At 48.9% G+C, this 18,262-nt stretch overlaps 1 protein-coding gene across 12 annotated transcripts in view; it reads left to right on the forward strand.

Moving 5' to 3' along the window:
- LOC149332392 (uncharacterized) overlaps window positions 1–18,262 on the forward strand; it is a 372,379-nt gene that overhangs the window by 299,281 nt on the left and 54,836 nt on the right. For 11 of the 12 annotated variants that reach the window (XM_089557313.1, XM_089557304.1, XM_089557306.1 and 8 more), the window contains 4 exons: window positions 2,740–2,931; window positions 3,786–10,736; window positions 11,867–12,067; window positions 14,314–18,258. In XM_089557313.1, the coding sequence (XP_089413439.1) occupies window positions 2,740–2,931; window positions 3,786–10,736; window positions 11,867–12,067; window positions 14,314–18,258 (11,289 nt within the window). The remainder of the gene's footprint in view (window positions 1–2,739; window positions 2,932–3,785; window positions 10,737–11,866; window positions 12,068–14,313; window positions 18,259–18,262) is intronic. The other variant, XM_089557316.1, reaches the window with a different exon arrangement.

Raw genomic sequence — 18,262 nt, forward strand, 5'->3', positions numbered from 1 at the left:
AACAACTGAGAAAAAGTCGAGGATTTTTCGTAGCATCCATGTTTTTGTTAATGCAGTTTTCATGACTAGAAATAGCAGTGCAGTGTGGGAACCAAGAGCCAAGGTAATAAATAAATGTAGGTGAAATCAGCTTGAAATTATTTGCAGATAACCCCACTACTCGAAGTCGTTAACACGGAGAAACGTTTCGCGATCATGCTCATGGTGCTACTGCGACAATAGTCGCCACTACTTCCGCTGCTAAAACCACCGCGGTACAGTGTTCTAGCCACGGCTCGCGAGTTGTGTGGGTTGGGGAGAGTGGGGAAAGTAGGCTACCATGTTCCCGCATGTTCCCTCTCCCGGTGTCCGTATTTCGATGGAGGCAAAATGCAAAAGGAGCCCTCCACTACAGCACCTCTTTCTTCCTTTCTACTCTCACTCCCTCCTTTATCCCTTCCCTTATGGTGGTTCAGATGTCCACCGAGATGTGAGACAAATACTGCATCATTTTCTTCCCTCAAAAACCAGTTTAACCAGTTTTCAATGTTTTTCCTCTCGGTTTGCGCCCCTCGAAAGGGACTCTTCGCCTTGCGTCGCTAGCGTCTCCACTCCCCACTCCCGAAGTGCATATTCCACCGCACCAGCCATTAGCTTCAAGTTGCGAACCCACGAGCTCGAACCGCTACATTCACTGCTTATGCTGCTTACTTTTTCTCCTGAACTGCCATTGACTGGAAGGGCCTTCTCCCAGACACCGCTGCTACCACGTGCCCATCTTCACTTTTACAGCTTTTGAATGACCATTTTGTTAAATGATTACGTCATAAGATGTTTTTCTTTCTATAAAACTCTCCCCTTATGTAATGCCCTCTATGGGGAACTTTAAGGTCATAAACTGAACTGAACGGAGCTGTCGGCACCTGATGGAATCGCACAAGCAACCACGTGACAGCGATGGGCAATGGGCACGTCGCCACAGTCTATGGCTGCCACAGCTGACCTTGGGCTGCCGTAACTATGTCGCGTCTTTCGTGGTGAAAAAACTCAGGTGCACCAGCGCAGAAGCCGTCTGCATCTGCGTCATCAACGCACGAAACTCGCACTTGCCCCTCCCCTCTCTCCACGCATGGCTGCCGATAACGTCTGATGAACAGCGGCGGCGGCGGCTCGATAACGCTATCACTTTCTACTCTTACCTAAAGGTGAACCTTAAGTGCACTGCAAGTTTTTGTTATGCCCTATTATTTTTTGTGCCTTTTTAGCAAGAACTATCCTATACTCCGTCTCACAAGATGTTTGCAGCACTACGAAAGGTACAGCTCTCTCGTCCAGTCAGGATGGCGCGCACTACATTAGTGTGTTCCTACGCCCCTGTGGCTCGATCCACCTGATGTCCAGGTGGCTTCTTTCTACCTATAGCAGGGGGCGCTTGATGTCTTTTTATTCTTTTTTTGGTTTGTTTTTGGACAGGCGGACGCCCGTTCCAAAGGGACTAGCCCCACTTTTTTTTTTTTTTTTTGTCGCAATCTGTTTTCATCAGTTCCTCTGTTGTCGCGTCGCAGTAAATTTCAGTAATCGTGTCATGTGCATATAAATTTATTTACTCCAGCGTGCCGAGGCAGCCAAGTGTCGATGGTGGCGAAATGCAAAACAAGCCCATGTGCTGCGCGAGAGGCAACGCACGTTAAACGGGCTCGATCATCTCGTCCTCATAACAACTGAATTCAGCACTGCTGGTTGTATCGTCCTCCAGGTTGACAACAATGGCTGGTCCCTGGTCAACAACATTGTTCGGCCCGCGTTCAACGTCTCTGTTGTCCACTTGTAAAGCGTTCGCTCGCTCACCTGCGTGAGTTTTGCCGTCCTCTTGATGAGCGCATTTGTACTCCAACTGCCCCCACTCTCGACGCGAAGCGCTTCAAGAACATTTAAAGCCACCTGCTTCGCCTGCTTGGGGAAAGAGCGCACTGTCGGTGTAGAGCACACAGTAGACACAACAGACTCGACCGACGCCATATTGGAAAGTGGCGACGCATCACTACCTTGCAGCAGGCCTCCGCAGAGCTGTGTCCGTACGGGCTTTGTCTGGTAATTTCACCAGTGATTGAAACACTCCCTACCATTTAAATATACCTGTCCAAATCATGTTTTTAGTTGCAATGCTTATTGTTTTGATTAATAGTCATACACTCCTCAAATATTCGAGGGACTATTTTCTGCGTTTCTGCAGCCCTGATTGGACGAGAGAGCTCTACCTTCCGTAGTGCTGCAAACATCTTGTGAGACGAAGTATAGTACCACGTTAAATGATGTTCCAAAAGCAAAAGCAGTGGAGATGCACTGACGGCGCTGGAGCACACCGCTGTGTCAAGTGTGTTTGCTCGTTGCGATCATAGACGTTCCTCTCATGTCTGTTCTTGCTTTATAGGCATGAAATTTTTCTTCGGAATTACGCAACTCAGCACAAGCTAACAAATAGCCAGAGCAGCGAGTTCCTCACATCAAGGTCAACCGCCGCATTACCTTCGTTACATGGAGGTCTCAAACATGCACTTCAATGGAGGCAGCGTTGAGAAATTGAGAAACTTCGTAATATCGAGGCATTCACTCTGTAGTGGATCGTTGCTACCAACTTTAACTGTATTTGCATTTTCTTTGCTGGATAGCCCAGAGTATGGGCTTTGTTTCTGTAAATGCCTTCCGTAATGCTTTCGATTGATGCCTGACAGGCGAATGTTGGTGATTTCTTGTTTTCAGGAAGCACAGAAGCTCATTGATGAAATATCCCAGCAGTTGTATGATGATGATGTGCGCCAAAGCCTAGAGCTCTACCAATCGGAGCATCCAGACATGGCAGGGTACTACGGCGAACTATCTGACCGGCTCCAAAATATTTCCCGCCACCTTGACTCTGTGCAGTCATCAGCACCTCAAGTGAAACCTGGCATGGTATGTCCCTAACTGTTTCTTCATTCTCGAGACAAAGTTCATAAAAGCATGTCATGACAAGTTCTCCATGTTGTTACTACCCTGATGTGCCCCTGAATATTTCTTTGTTTTGGGGGCTTTCTCTCTCTCCTCGCCCTTGTGAGCATGCACTGGGTATTCACCATGGCAAACCTAGTGAAGTGTGTCCATTATCACCAGTGAAGAATATACAACACACACCGTAATGCTACACCAATCACATAGCACAGCTCTGCATCTGCCACTGTATAGCTTCCTAAGAACGCACTTTTACAGTGGACTTCCAAACTCATCCTCTTTTCCTGTCTTGACAGAAAGAAATGACAGCCATTAATGACAGCCATATTTCAGTACTGCATATGTGATGCAACAGGGCCTTCATGAAATGACATGAAAGAATAATGAGGATTTAAGGGGGACACAGCTGTCAGCAAAGTGTTATTTCTCGATCTATTGGCATGAAAATTTTTTAGCATGTTTTTAGCAAGCGAACTCAATAGTGAATATGGACAATAAAGCAAAGAACACGCAAAGGAACAGGAACTGTGGCTATGACAATTTAAGTGATGATTTTTACAGTGGTCAGGATGTAACACACTTCTTACAGATGGCCTCAGGAATTCCTGCAGAGTGTCTTTACATACCAATAATTTTTCAATTTGAAGTACTGTGGAAATAATGTAAAACTTCATGCACAAGCCAAACTAAAACAAAAAATAGACACCCGTATATACAAAGAGCAATGCGGTATACAACTAGAAGGTATGTTTAACTTGGCATCAGTATTGTCTGCACTTTGTATACAGTTCAGAATGGCGCTTACTGTTTCTCTGCAGGAAGACCAGAACGTGATTTCAGAAATCCGAGGAGAACCCTCACCTGAATTTGCTCAGCCAAAAGAGGTTTCAAGCCGTGAACCAGCACCAGAAAAGGTGCCATATCATACGACTATTGGCTTCACAGAGCCTGCTGAAGACAAAGAGCCTGAAGATCAAAAGGAAGAACCTCGCAAGAAAAAGAAGAGCAAGCCCAAGAAGCCCTCTGATGTGCCAGGTGAGCAGAAGGATGTGGACACATTTGTCATCACTGAAGTCACCCGGATCATCAAGGAAGGCAAGGAGGAGCTTCCAGGTTTCCCGGGACAGCCTTCATATGAGTTTGTGGAGCCAGAAAAGGTTCCTAACCGTGAACCAACACCAGGAAAGGAGCCTTCTCCTACAGTTTTCGGTCTGACGGAGCCTGCTCCAGAGAAAAAGCCTGAAGATGAAAAGGAAGAGCCTGGCAAGAAAAAGAAGGGCAAGCCCAAGAAGCCCTCTGACGTGCCAGGCGAGCCAAAAGGCGTGGACACCTTCGTCATCACCGAAGTCACCCGGATCATCAAGGATGGCCAAGAGGAGCTTCCAGGTTTCCCACAAGAGCCTTCAGCTGAGTTTGTGGAGCCAGGAAAGGTGCCAAGCCGCGAACCAACGCCTGGAAAGGAGCCTTCTACACTTTTCGGCCTCACAGAGCCTGCCCAAGACAAAAAGCCTGAAGATGAAAACGAAGAGCCTGGCAAGAAAAAGAAGGGCAAGCCCAAGAAGCCCTCTGATGTGCCTACTGAGCCCAGAGACGTGGATACATTCGTCATCACTGCAGTCACCCGGATCATCAAGGATGGCAAGGAGGAGCTTCCAGGTTTCCCACAAGAGCCTTCAGCTGAGTTTGTGGAGCCAGGAAAGGTTCCTAGCCGTGAACCAACACCAGGAAAGGAGCCTTCTCCTACAGTTTTCGGTCTGACGGAGCCTGCTCCAGAGAAAAGGCCTGAAGATGAAAAGGAAGAGCCTGGCAAGAAAAAGAAGGGCAAGCCCAAGAAGCCCTCTGACGTGCCAGGCGAGCCAAAAGGCGTGGACACCTTCGTCATCACCGAAGTCACCCGGATCATCAAGGATGGCCAAGAGGAGCTTCCAGGTTTCCCACAAGAGCCTTCAGCTGAGTTTGTGGAGCCAGGAAAGGTGCCAAGCCGCGAACCAACGCCTGGAAAGGAGCCTTCTACACTTTTCGGCCTCACAGAGCCTGCCCAAGACAAAAAGCCTGAAGATGAAAACGAAGAGCCTGGCAAGAAAAAGAAGGGCAAGCCCAAGAAGCCCTCTGATGTGCCTACTGAGCCCAGAGACGTGGATACATTCGTCATCACTGAAGTCACCCGGATCATCAAGGATGGCAAGGAGGAGCTTCCAGGTTTCCCACAAGAGCCTTCAGCTGAGTTTGTGGAGCCAGGAAAGGTTCCTAGCCGTGAACCAACACCAGGAAAGGAGCCTTCTCCTACAGTTTTCGGTCTGACGGAGCCTGCTCCAGAGAAAAGGCCTGAAGATGAAAAGGAAGAGCCTGGCAAGAAAAAGAAGGGCAAGCCCAAGAAGCCCTCTGACGTGCCAGGCGAGCCAAAAGGCGTGGACTCCTTCGTCATCACCGAAGTCACCCGGATCATCAAGGACGGCCAAGAGGAGCTTCCAGGTTTCCCACAAGAGCCTTCAACTGAGTTTCTGGAGCCAGGAAAGGTTCCTAGCCATGAACCAACACCAGGAAAGGAGCCTTCTCCTACAGTTTTTGGTCTGACGGAGCCTGCTCCAGAGAAAAGGCCTGAAGATGAAAAGGAAGAGCCTGGCAAGAAAAAGAAGGGCAAGCCCAAGAAGCCCTCTGACGTGCCAGGCGAGCCAAAAGGCGTGGACTCCTTCGTCATCACCGAAGTCACCCGGATCATCAAGGATGGCCAAGAGGAGCTTCCAGGTTTCCCACAAGAGCCTTCAACTGAGTTTCTGGAGCCAGGAAAGGTTCCTAGCCGTGAACCAACACCAGGAAAGGAGCCTTCTCCTACAGTTTTTGGTCTGACGGAGCCTGCTCCAGAGAAAAGGCCTGAAGATGAAAAGGAAGAGCCTGGCAAGAAAAAGAAGGGCAAGCCCAAGAAGCCCTCTGACGTGCCAGGCGAGCCAAAAGGCGTGGACTCCTTCGTCATCACCGAAGTCACCCGGATCATCAAGGATGGCCAAGAGGAGCTTCCAGGTTTCCCACGAGAGCCTTCAGCTGAGTTTGTGGAGCCAGGAAAGGTTCCTAGCCGTGAACCAACACCAGGAAAGGAGCCTTCTCCTACAGTTTTCGGTCTGACGGAGCCTGCTCCAGAGAAAAGGCCTGAAGATGAAAAGGAAGAGCCTGGCAAGAAAAAGAAGGGCAAGCCCAAGAAGCCCTCTGACGTGCCAGGCGAGCCAAAAGGCGTGGACTCCTTCGTCATCACCGAAGTCACCCGGATCATCAAGGATGGCCAAGAGGAGCTTCCAGGTTTCCCACGAGAGCCTTCAGCTAAGTTTGTGGAGCCAGGAAAGGTTCCTAGCCGTGAACCAACACCAGGAAAGGAGCCTTCTCCTACAGTTTTTGGTCTGACGGAGCCTGCTCCAGAGAAAAGGCCTGAAGATGAAAAGGAAGAGCCTGGCAAGAAAGAGAAGGGCAAGCCCAAGAAGCCCTCTGACGTGCCAGGCGAGCCAAAAGGCATGGACTCCTTCGTCATCACCGAAGTCACCCGGATCATCAAGGATGGCCAAGAGGAGCTTCCAGGTTTCCCACAAGAGCCTTCAGCTGAGTTTGTGGAGCCAGGAAAGGTTCCTAGCCGTGAACCAACACCAGGAAAGGAGCCTTCTCCTACAGTTTTCGGTCGGACGGAGCCTGCTCCAGAGAAAAGGCCTGAAGATGAAAAGGAAGAGCCTGGCAAGAAAAAGAAGGGCAAGCCCAAGAAGCTCTCTGACGTGCCAGGCGAGCCAAAAGGCGTGGACACCTTCGTCATCACCGAAGTCACTCGGATCATCAAGGACGGCAAAGAGGAGCTTCCAGGTTTCCCACAAGAGCCTGCAGCTGAGTTTGTGGAGCCAGGAAAGGTTCCTAGCCGTGAACCAACACCAGGAAAGGAGCCTTCTCCTGCAGTTTTCGGTCTGACGGAGCCTGCTCAAGAGAAAAAGCCTGAAGATGAAAAGGAAGAGCCTGGCAAGAAAAAGAAGGGCAAGCCCAAGGAGCCCTCTGACGTGCCAGGCGAGCCAAAAGGCGTGGACACTTTCGTCATCACCGAAGTCACCCGGATCACCAAGGATGGCAAAGAGGAGCTTCCAGGTTTCCCGCAAGAACCTTCAGCTGAGTTTGTGGAGCCAGGAAAGGTTCCTAGCCGTGAACCAACACCAGGAAAAGAACCTTCTCCTACAGTTTTCGGTCTGACGGAGCCTGCTCAAGAGAAAAAGCCTGAAGATGAAAAGGAAGAGCCTGGCAAGAAAAAGAAGGGCAAGCCCAAGAAGCCCTCTGACGTGCCAGGCGAGCCAAAAGGCGTGGACACCTTCGTCATCACCGAAGTCACCCGGATCACCAAGGATGGCAAAGAGGAGCTTCCAGGTTTCCCGCAAGAACCTTCAGCTGAGTTTGTGGAGCCAGGAAAGGTTCCTAGCCGTGAACCAACACCAGGAAAAGAACCTTCTCCTACAGTTTTCGGTCTGACGGAGCCTGCTCCAGAGAAAAAGCCTGAAGATGAAAAGGAAGAGCCTGGCAAGAAAAAGAAGGACAAGCCCAAGAAGCCCTCTGACGTGCCAGGCGAGCCAAAGGGCGTGGACACCTTCGTCATCACCAAAGTCACCCGGATCATCAAGGACGGCAAGGAGGAGCTTCCAGATTTCCCACAAGAGCCTTCAGCTGAGTTTGTGGAGCCAGGAAAGGTTCCTAGTCGTGAACCAACACCAGGAAAGGAGCCTTCTTTTACAGTTTTCGGTCTGACGGAGCCTGCTCCAGAGAAAAAGCCTGAAGATGAAAAGGAAGAGCCTGGCAAGAAAAAGAAGGGCAAGCCCAAGAAGCCCTCTGACGTGCCAGGCGAGCCAAAAGGTGTGGACACCTTCGTCATCACCGAAGTCACCCGGATCATCAAGGACGGCAAGGAGGAGCTTCCAGGTTTCCCACAAGAGCCTTCAGCTGAGTTTGTCGAGCCAGGAAAGGTTCCTAGTCGTGAACCAACACCAGGAAAGGAGCCTTCTTTTACAGTTTTCGGTCTGACTGAGCCTGCTCCAGAGAAAAAGCCTGAAGATGAAGAGGAAGAGCCTGGCATGAAAAAGAAGAGCAAGCCCAAGAAGCCCTCTGACGTGCCAGGCGAGCCGAAAGGCGTGGACACTTTCGTCATCACCGAAGTCACCCGGATCATCAAGGACGGCAAGGAGGAGCTTCCAGGTTTCCCGCAAGAGCCTTCAGCTGAGTTTGTGGAGCCAGGAAAGGTTCCTAGTCGTGAACCAACACCAGGAAAGGAGCCTTCTTTTACAGTTTTCGGTCTGACGGAGCCGGCTCCAGAGAAAAAGCCTGAAGATGAAAAGGAAGAGCCTGGCAAGAAAAAGAAGAGCAAGCCCAAGAAGCCCTCTGACGTGCCAGGCGAGCCGAAAGGCGTGGACACCTTCGTCATCACCGAAGTCACCCGGATCATCAAGGACGGCAAGGAGGAGCTTCCAGGTTTCCCACAAGAGCCTTCAGCTGAGTTTGTGGAGTCAGGAAAGGTTCCTAGTCGTGAACCAACATCAGGAAAGGAGCCTTCTTTTACAGTTTTCGGTCTGACTGAGCCTGCTCCAGAGAAAAAGCCTGAAGATGATGAGGAAGAGCCTGGCATGAAAAAGAAGGGCAAGCCCAAGAAGCCCTCCGATGTTCCAGGCGAGCCGAAAGGCATGGACACCTTCGTCATCACCGAAGTCACCCGGATCACCAAGGATGGCAAAGAGGAGCTTCCAGGTTTCCCAGGAGAGCCTTCAGCTGAGTTTGTGGAGCCAGGAAAGGTTCCTAGCCGTGAACCAACACCAGGAAAGGAGCCTTCTCCTGCAATTTTCGGTCTGACGGAGCCTGCTCCAGAGAAAAAGCCTGAAGATGAAAAGGAAGAGCCTGGCAAGAAAAAGAAGGGCAAAGCCAAGAAGCCCTCTGATGTGCCAGGTGAGCCAAAAGATGTGGACACCTTCGTCATCACTGAAGTCACCCGGATCATCAAGGACGGCAAGGAGGAGATTCCAGGTTTCCCACAAGAGCCTTCAGCTGAGTTTATGGAGCCAGGAAAGGTTCTTAGCCCTGAACCAATGCCAGGGAAGGAGTCTTCTCCTACAGTTTTCGGCCTGACAGAACCTGCTGCAGAGAAAAAGTCTGAAGATGAAAAGGAAGAGCCTGGCAAGAAAAAGAAGGGCAAGCCCAAGAAGCCCTCTGATGTGCCAGGCGAGCCGAAAGGCGTGGACACCTTCGTCATCACCGAAGTCACCCGGATCATCAAGGACGGCAAGGAGGAGCTTCCAGGTTTCCCACAAGAGCCTTCAGCTGAGTTTGTGGAGCCAGGAAAGGTTCCTAGCCGTGAGCCAACACCAGGAAGGGAGCCTTGGTTGGATCCTGCACTTGGTTGGAAGACACAGACTGGGGATGAATCTAGTGAAAATAATATTCCCGGTGAGCCTGGCCATCAAAGCTGGCTATCGAGTGTTTTTGCTACAGTTAAAGGTATGACATCTTGGGACAGGGCCTCCAATGAGGATCAGCCAGTGTCTGCAAAAGGTTTTAAATCTGACAGTAACATCTTGCAGGATACCCCAGAGAAGGAGCCTGTTGCTGAGAGTTTTGAGCCGCAGGGCGTTGTCTGTGATCAAGCTACTCCTGTTTCCTTTAAAGGCTGGGAACAAGCTGTTCCTTCGGCTCCTCTTGCGCCAGAAGCTCGTTTCAGTGGAGCGGAGCCATATGATGTTGTCTCTCAATTTGCTTCTAGGCTTGGCGAAGAATTTGAAGCTCCTCTCGCAGACGTTTTGCACAGAACTGAGGACCATTCAGTATCTTCTACAGAACAAGGCCGTCCTGCGGATGTTTCTAGTGAATATGATGAGAAGTCTTCAATCTACTCGAGTGCAACCGATGACTCATTCACCGTATTGCATGGCCATCGGTTTTCTGATGAGCCAAAGTCCTCCAAGGGGCGCCAGAGAAAGCATAAGCAAAAGCCAAAAGATGCAACTTTCCTCGTGGCTTCAGCCGTTTCAAGTCATGCAGGTCGACGGTCTGCATCCAAATCCCCATCTCCACCTACAGAGCGGGGCAAGCTTTCTCTTTTCGAAGAGAAGCCGAGGTACCTACAAACTGAGGACCATAAGAGTCCGCCGCCAGCAGGTTTCCGACCAGAGGCGATGGGTCAAGTTTCATCTGCTCAATGGGTGCCAGGGGATTTTGCCTCATGTACTTTGGAGCCTGTGCAGCCTGATATTGTAGACTCTGCGCTCTACGCAACAACGGCACAGAAGCCTGGAAAAGCAAGTGTTGGGGACGATATTGAGTTCACTGAGACCACCGATGTTACAGGGACATTCCACGCTAAACCTGGAGCAGGTGCAGAACAGCAAGGTATGGGCAGGTTCTTGTACAGTTGGATACCCAGCTTTGGAGGAACATCAAGAGGAGAGGACGCTTCCTTAGTCCGAGAGCAAGGTGTGCCTGTTGGTGAAAAGAAAGATGCTCCTAAAGACGAGCAACATCCTGTGGATCAGAGCAAGGAGCCCTTCAGCACAACCACACCTATGTCACCCGATGAAAGAGAGGCAAGTTCAGTGAAGCCAACAGCAGTGCCTGAGGCAGATGCTGAAGAACCTTTGCCAGAATGGCTTGCTGGTGCCAGATGGCCATCGCGTGTTACCACCGTCATGATAATAGTGTTCCGCCGGATCCTGATAATCGAGCGACTTTTGAAGGAAGCATCATCCCTCCAGGGTGTTGCAAGGCAACAAAAGTTGCAGGTAGGTTGAGGTGTTTTGTCAAGGATACGATCCTCTCCTCTTTGTCCATCTAGTTATAACTTTTGCAGTGTAGTTACAAACATTGGTTAAAAGTTTAGGGACATTTGGATTTTTTATATCTTAGCACCTGCTATCATAGTTCACCAGTCTAATTTGCACAGGTTACTGCATCTACACATGTAAAGCTGGTCAGTTTTTGCAGTATCACATGACTGGCAGCAGTTTCATCTGCACCTTACACTTTGCAGAGAGACAAAACAAAAACTGGTGCTCGCTCTTTCTTCATATATTAACATAATCCATCAGTTTGTTTCTCTCTGCTGGCAAAGAAGGGGACCGAAACTTGCGCATGGTGCCCACCCTGGCATGTGTTCTGGTTTTGCTGTTCCACATTGTAATAGCATGCTGACAAACCAGTTGGTCAAAGTGTGCCCTACACTGGTGAAATTTTGGCTTGTTGTCGATTTTTGAGAGAGGTGCAGATTAAAGGAGCGGTAACGTTCATGTTGGAAGAAAGCACATGCTTTCAGAAATGGAATGAGCTTTTTTTCTTATTCTTTTTAGGCATCCAAAAAAGTGCTTTAAAGCTGGCTTTAAAGTAATTACTCCCTTATTACAAATCTACTCCACCTTGGGGGATTCCCTAAACATTTGACCAATTAGTAATGAGTAATTACTCCCATATTACAAATCTACTCCACCTTGGGGGATTCCCCTAAACATTTGACCAAAGCTGGCTTGCTGCTGAACGTTCTAGCAAACTGCATTTCCTGCTTTTAAAATCAGAGACATCAACTTTTATCAGTCTTGCACTATTATTCTTCCATGTGCACTACCTGGAAGTTGATGTCAGCTAAGTCAGCCGGTCAAGCAATGCATTGAATGATTTGTTGACTGCTAGTCTGGTAGGGGTCCAGATTTTTAGAATCATATCATTTTTAAATACTGTGAATTGGGAAGCGGTGTGGCTTTTCTGCTGTAATTTAGGGGATGCAAAGTGTTTTTATAGTAGCTTGAGGTTTTACTATTTTTTTTTGTCGGATACTCCAGAGTATGGCCTTTATTTCTGTAAAAGGTTTCCTTAAATTTTCGATTGATGGCTGACAGGCTCTCATTAATGTTCTTTCCAGGAAGCACAACAGCTCATTGACGAAGTGTCTCGGCAGTTGTATGATGACGACGTGTGCCAAAGCCTAGAGCTCTACCATTCCGAGTATCCAGATATGGCAGGGCACTACGGCGAACTGTCCGACCGGCTCCAAAACCTTGCTCGCCACCTTGAGTCGGTAAAGTCTTCAGCACCTCAAGTGGAATCCCCCAAACCTGGCATGGTACGTCCTTAACTGTTCTCCAGTCTGTGGAAAAAGTTCCTAAAAGGATGCTACGTAAATTTGTGCCTGTTTTTACTATCCTCTTCTTTGTCTTTGAGACACCAGGGGGCTCCAGATGTGCCCTGCATTTTTCTTTCCCTTTTAGGGTTTCTCTCTCATCTCGGCCTTGTGACCATGCACTGGGTATTCACCGTGGCGTACCTAGTGCAATGTGTCCATTATCACTAATGAAGCTCATGCAACATACACCGTAATGCTGCACCAATCACATAGTACAGCCGTGCATCTACCACTGTCACTGTAGCTTCCTGAGGACTCGCATTTACGTTGCATTCTTAAACCCATCCTCTTTTCCTCTCTTGAGGTACAGAAATGGCAGCCAATAATGGAATATTATTTCAGTAGTACATGTACGATGCAACAGGGCCTTCATTGTAATGGTATAAAAGAATAACGAGGATTTAAGGTGGTACGCAGCTTTCAGCGAAATGTTTTTATTTATATATTCACATTAAAATTTTTGAGCAAATTAGCAATAATTTAATGACTACTCGCATAAAATTTCACCAATATATCTACTGAAAATTGTTTTTTAACACACCGTATTTACTCACGTAATGAACCCATTTTCTTTTTTGCGGAAAAACTGACATCAATTTGGGGGAACGGTTTCAGCTTCCCTTATTACGCTTATTAGGTTTATTACGCGGGGGAAAAGAATTCAGACAATTTTTTTGCATGTCGAAATTTCGTATATGTCCGCCTGCCTGCCCGTCCATCTCTTCGTCCAACCATCCATCATCAATAAAGCATGCTGTCAGTCACGTACTTGTCACCGGTGTTTTGGTATTGCTCATTTCTAGAGGTGTTTTCCGTATCAAGGCACAATCCAGCAATTTTGTGACAGATGACGGTGCTGGCCAGTCATGGTGAGATAAAACGAACACGCTGAATGCTGGCCCAAAAGATTTGGTGTGCATTTTTTATGCGAATTAAAAAAAACTCGCAGGACAGTTAAGAGTGTGTAATAAGAATTTTTAAGCGTTAGCTGTAGTGTGAGAGGAGTTGGGCATTTTTTAGCCCGATCTCGAGCTCGCCAAATCATGTGGGGGTCTGAAGGTATTGCTTCCTCCATAACATTGCAGTGTAGAGAATGTCTTATAGCTAGCATTCTGGCTTAAACTGCCATGCTTCTCTTCGAAGCTGGACTGCTAGCACGCCGACTTTCTGAGTATACGCTGGCAAAGCTGGACAAACGCAATGCGTTGAGCAAGCCATCGCAGGTCAAGACATTCTTAGAACTTTTTTTCACAAACTATAAATGTTGTTTTCGAACATTTTGCAATGCGGTGTCCATTTACTTATCTGGCGTGAGAAGAAAATTTCATACAACAATTTAAAAGTTCACAAACTTGAAAAACAAAGAATATTTTTGACCTGCTCTATCATCCTAGAAGGGCAACAACGGAAACGGGATCAAAATAGACACCACAGTCTTGAAGATATATGCTCCGCAAGGTGATAATTTGGCCACAAAACCGTGACGAAGAAAAACACCCATTGGAGTGTTTTCCCTTAGTGCACAGTCACCATGGTTCACAAAACAAATTTTTGACAGTACTTCCCAGTCGATTTCAACAACAAAATTTTAGGGCAGCCTAAGAAACAAGGCATACAAACAAATGCAACAATTTGTTTATAACTTGACATTTTTTGGAATTTCAAAACCGCGTCCACCCTTGACGAACATATCCTACAGGGGTTTTCAAGCTAGGCTATGAATTGCTGCTACTAACTAGTGCACGTCTGAGTATTTCTATTTATTGCCAATACCTACAAGACTTGGTGGAGATTGTCACAGATGAGCTGTAGACACAAATGAGACATGAAAATACAGAAACCCTGCAATGATTATAGATAAAACAGACGGGAATGTACAAAGAAAGAGGGACTATTGCTGTGACAGTTTAGGTGACTATTTTTGCAGTGGCCACAATGTAAAACACTTCTTGCAAATGGGCTCATAAATTTCTGCAGACTGTTTCTGCATTCCAGGCCCATTTCACTTTCAAGTATTTTCAGAAAGATCCACAATTTCATGCACATAGTCAAAACACTACCATAAACTAGGGACCCATAAGTACAAAAGACTGTGTAGTATACAACTAGGAGACATGTCGGAATCGGCATCAGCATTGTATGCACTTTCTGTACAGTTTCGAATGGTGCATGCTGTTTCTGTGCAGGAAAACAAGGAAGTGTTTCCAGCAATGCCGGCAGAACCCTCAGCTGAGTTTTTGGAGCCAGCAAAGGTGCCAAGCTGTGAACCAACGCCTGGAAAGGAGCCTTCCACAGTTTTCAGCCTCACAGATCCTGCTCAAAACAGGAAATCCGAAGATGAAACGGAAGAACCTGGCAAGAAAAAGAAGCGTAAGCCTAAAAAGCCCTCTGATGTGCCTACCGAGCCCAAAAACGTGGATACAATCGTCATCACTGAAGTCACCAGGGTCATCAAGGAAGGCAAGGAGGTGATTCCAGAAATGCCAGGGGAACCCTCAGCTGAGTTTGTGGAGCCAGCAAAGGTTCCTAGTCGTGAACCAACACCAGGAAAGGAGCCTTCTCCTACAGTTTTCGGTCTGACGGAGCCTGCTCCAGAGAAAAAGCATGAAGATGAAAAGGAAGAGCCTGGCAAGAAAAAGAAGGGCAAGCCCAAGAAGCCCTCTGATGTGCCAGGCGAGCCAAAAGGCGTGGACAGCTTTGTCATCACTGAAGTCACCCGGATCATCAAGGATGGCAAGGAGGAGCTTCCAGGTTTCCCACAAGAGCCTTCAGCGGAGTTTGTGGAGCCAGGAAAGGTTCCTAGTCGTGAACCAACACCAGGAAAGGAGCCTTCTACAGTTTTCGGTCTGACGGAGCCTGCTCCAGAGAAAAAGCCTGAAGATGAAAAGGAAGAGCCTGGCAAGAAAAAGAAGGGCAAGCCCAAGAAGCCCTCTGATGTGCCAGGCGAGCCAAAAGGCGTGGACAGCTTCGTCATCACTGAAGTCACCCGGATCATCAAGGATGGCAAGGAGAAGCTTCCAGGTTTCCCACAAGAGCCTTCAGTTGAGTTTGTGGAGCCAGGAAAGGTTCCTAGTCGTGAACCAACACCAGGAAAGGAGCCTTCTACAGTTTTCGGTCTGACGGAGCCTGCTCCAGAGAAAAAGCCTGAAGATGAAAAGGAAGAGCCTGGCAAGAAAAAGAAGGGCAAGCCCAAGAAGCCCTCTGATGTGCCAGGCGAGCCAAAAGGCGTGGACAGCTTCGTCATCACTGAAGTCACCCGGATCATCAAGGATGGCAAGGAGGAGCTTCCGGGTTTCCCACAAGAGCCTTCAGCGGAGTTTGTGGAGCCAGGAAAGGTTCCTAGCCGTGAACCAACACCAGGAAAGGAGCCTTCTCCTACAGTTTTCGGTCTGACGGAGCCTGCTCCAGAGAAAAAGCCTGAAGATGAAAAGGAAGAGCCTGGCAAGAAAAAGAAGGGCAAGCCCAAGAAGCCCTCTGATGTGCCAGGCGAGCCAAAAGGCGTGGACAGCTTCGTCATCACTGAAGTCACCCGGATCATCAAGGATGGCAAAAAGGAGCTTCCGGGTTTCCCACAAGAGCCTTCAGCGGAGTTTGTGGAGCCAGGAAAGGTTCCTAGCCGTGAACCAACACCAGGAAAGGAGCCTTCTCCTACAGTTTTCGGTCTGACGGAGCCTGCTCCAGAGAAAAAGCCTGAAGATGAAAAGGAAGAGCCTGGCAAGAAAAAGAAGGGCAAGCCCAAGAAGCCCTCTGATGTGCCAGGCGAGCCAAAAGGCGTGGACAGCTTCGTCATCACTGAAGTCACCCGGATCATCAAGGATGGCAAGGAGGAGCTTCCGGGTTTCCCACAAGAGCCTTCAGCGGAGTTTGTGGAGCCAGGAAAGGTTCCTAGCCGTGAACCAACACCAGGAAAGGAGCCTTCTCCTACAGTTTTCGGTCTGACGGAGCCTGCTCCAGAGAAAAAGCCTGAAGATGAAAAGGAAGAGCCTGGCAAGAAAAAGAAGGGCAAGCCCAAGAAGCCCTCTGATGTGCCAGGCGAGCCAAAAGGCGTGGACAGCTTCGTCATCACTGAAGTCACCCGGATCATCAAGGACGGCAAAGAGGAGCTTTCGGGTTTCCCACAAGAGCCTTCAGCGGAGTTTGTGGAGCCAGGAAAGGTTCCTAGCCGTGAACGAACACCAGGAAAGGAGCCTTCTCCTACAGTTTTCGGTCTGACGGAACCTGCTCTACAGAAAAAGCCTGAAGATGAAAAGGAAGAGCCTGGCAAGAAAAAGAAGGGCAAGCCCAAGAAGCCCTCTTATGTGCCAGGCGAGCCAAAAGGCGTGGACACCTTCGTCATCACTGAAGTCACCCGGATCGTCAAGGATGGCAAGGAGGAGCTTCCAGGTTTCCCACAAGAGCCTTCAGCTGAGTTTGTGGAGCCAGGAAAGGTTCCTAGCCGTGAACCAACACCAGGAAAGGAGCCTTCTCCTACAGTTTTCGGTCTGACGGAGCCTGCTCCAGAGAAAAAGCCTGAAGATGAAAAGGAAGAGCCTGGCAAGAAAAAGAAGGGCAAGCCCAAGAAGCCCTCTGATGTGCCAGGCGAGCCAAAAGGCGTGGACAGCTTCGTCATCACCGAAGTCACCCGGATCATCAAGGATGGCAAGGAGGAGCTTCCGGGTTTCCCACAAGAGCCTTCAGCGGAGTTTGTGGAGCCAGGAAAGGTTCCTAGCCGTGAGCCAACACCAGGAAAGGAGCCTTGGTTGGATCCTGCACTTGGTTGGAAGACACAGACTGAGGATGAAGCTAGTGAAAATAGTATTCCCGGTGAGCCTGGCCATCAAAGCTGGCTATCGAGTGTTTTTGCTACAGTTAAAGGTATGACATCTTGGGATAGGGCCTCCAATGAGGATCAGCCAGTGTCTGCAAAAGGTTTTAAATCTGACAGTAACATCTTGCAGGATACCGCAGAGAAGGAGCCTGTTGCTGAGAGTTTTGAGCAGCAGGGCGTTGTCTGTGATCAAGCTACTCCTCTTTCCTTTAAAGGCTTGGAAGAAGCTGTTCCTTCGGCTCCTCTTGCCCCAGAAGCTGGTTTCAGTAGAGAGGAGCCATATGATGTTGTCTCTCAATTTGCTTCTAGGCTTGGAGAAGGATTTGAAGCTCCTCTCGCAGACGTCTTGCACAGAACTGAGGACCAATCGGTATCTTCTACAGAACAAGGCCGTCCTGCGGATGTTTCTAGTGAATATGATGAGAAGTCTTCAATCTACTCGAGTGCAACCGATGACTCATTCACCGTACTGCATGGCCATCGGTTTTCTGATGAGCCAAAGTCCTCCAAGGGGCGCCAGAGAAAGCATAAGCAAAAGCCAAAAGGTGAAACTTTCCTCGTGGCTTCAGCCGTTTCAAGTCATGCAGGTCGACGGTCTGCATCCAAATCCCCATCTCCACCTACAGAGCGGGGCAAGCTTTCTCTTTTCGAAGAGAAGCCAAGGTACCTACAAACTGAGGACCATAAGAGTCCGCCGCCAGCAGGTTTCCGACCAGAGGTGATGGGTCAAGTTTCATCTGCTCAATGGGTGCCAGGGGATTTTTCCTCAGGTACTTTGGAGCCTGTGCAGCCTGATATTGTAGACTCTGCGCTCTACACAACAACGGCACAGAAGCCTGGAAAAGCAAGTGTTGGGGACGATATTGAGTTCACTAAGACCACCGATGTTACAGGGACATTCCACGCTAAACCTGGAGCAGGTGCAGAACAGCAAGGTATGGGTAGGTTCTTGTACAGTTGGATACCCAGCTTTGGAGGAACATCAAGAGGAGAGGACGCTTCCTTAGTCCGAGAGCAAGGTGTGCCTGTTGGTGAAAAGAAAGACGCTCCTAAAGACGAGCAATATCCTGGGGATCATAGCAAGGAGCCTTTCAGCACAACCACACGTATGTCACCCGATGAAAGAGAGGCCAGTTCAGTGAAGCCAACAGCAGTGTCTGAGGCAGATGCTGAAGAACCTTTGCCAGAATGGCTTGCTGGTGCCAGATGGCCATCGTGTGTTACCACCGTCATGATAATAGTGTTCCGCCGGATCCTGATAATCGAGCGACTTTTGAAGGAAGCATCATCCCTCCAGGGTGTTGCAAGGCAACAAAAGTTGCAGGTAC

The sequence above is a fragment of the Amblyomma mixtum genome, chromosome 8 (genome assembly GCF_055824585.1).
Source record: "Amblyomma mixtum isolate Tamu chromosome 8, ASM5582458v1, whole genome shotgun sequence".
In the NCBI taxonomy this organism is placed as follows: domain Eukaryota; kingdom Metazoa; phylum Arthropoda; class Arachnida; order Ixodida; family Ixodidae; genus Amblyomma; species Amblyomma mixtum.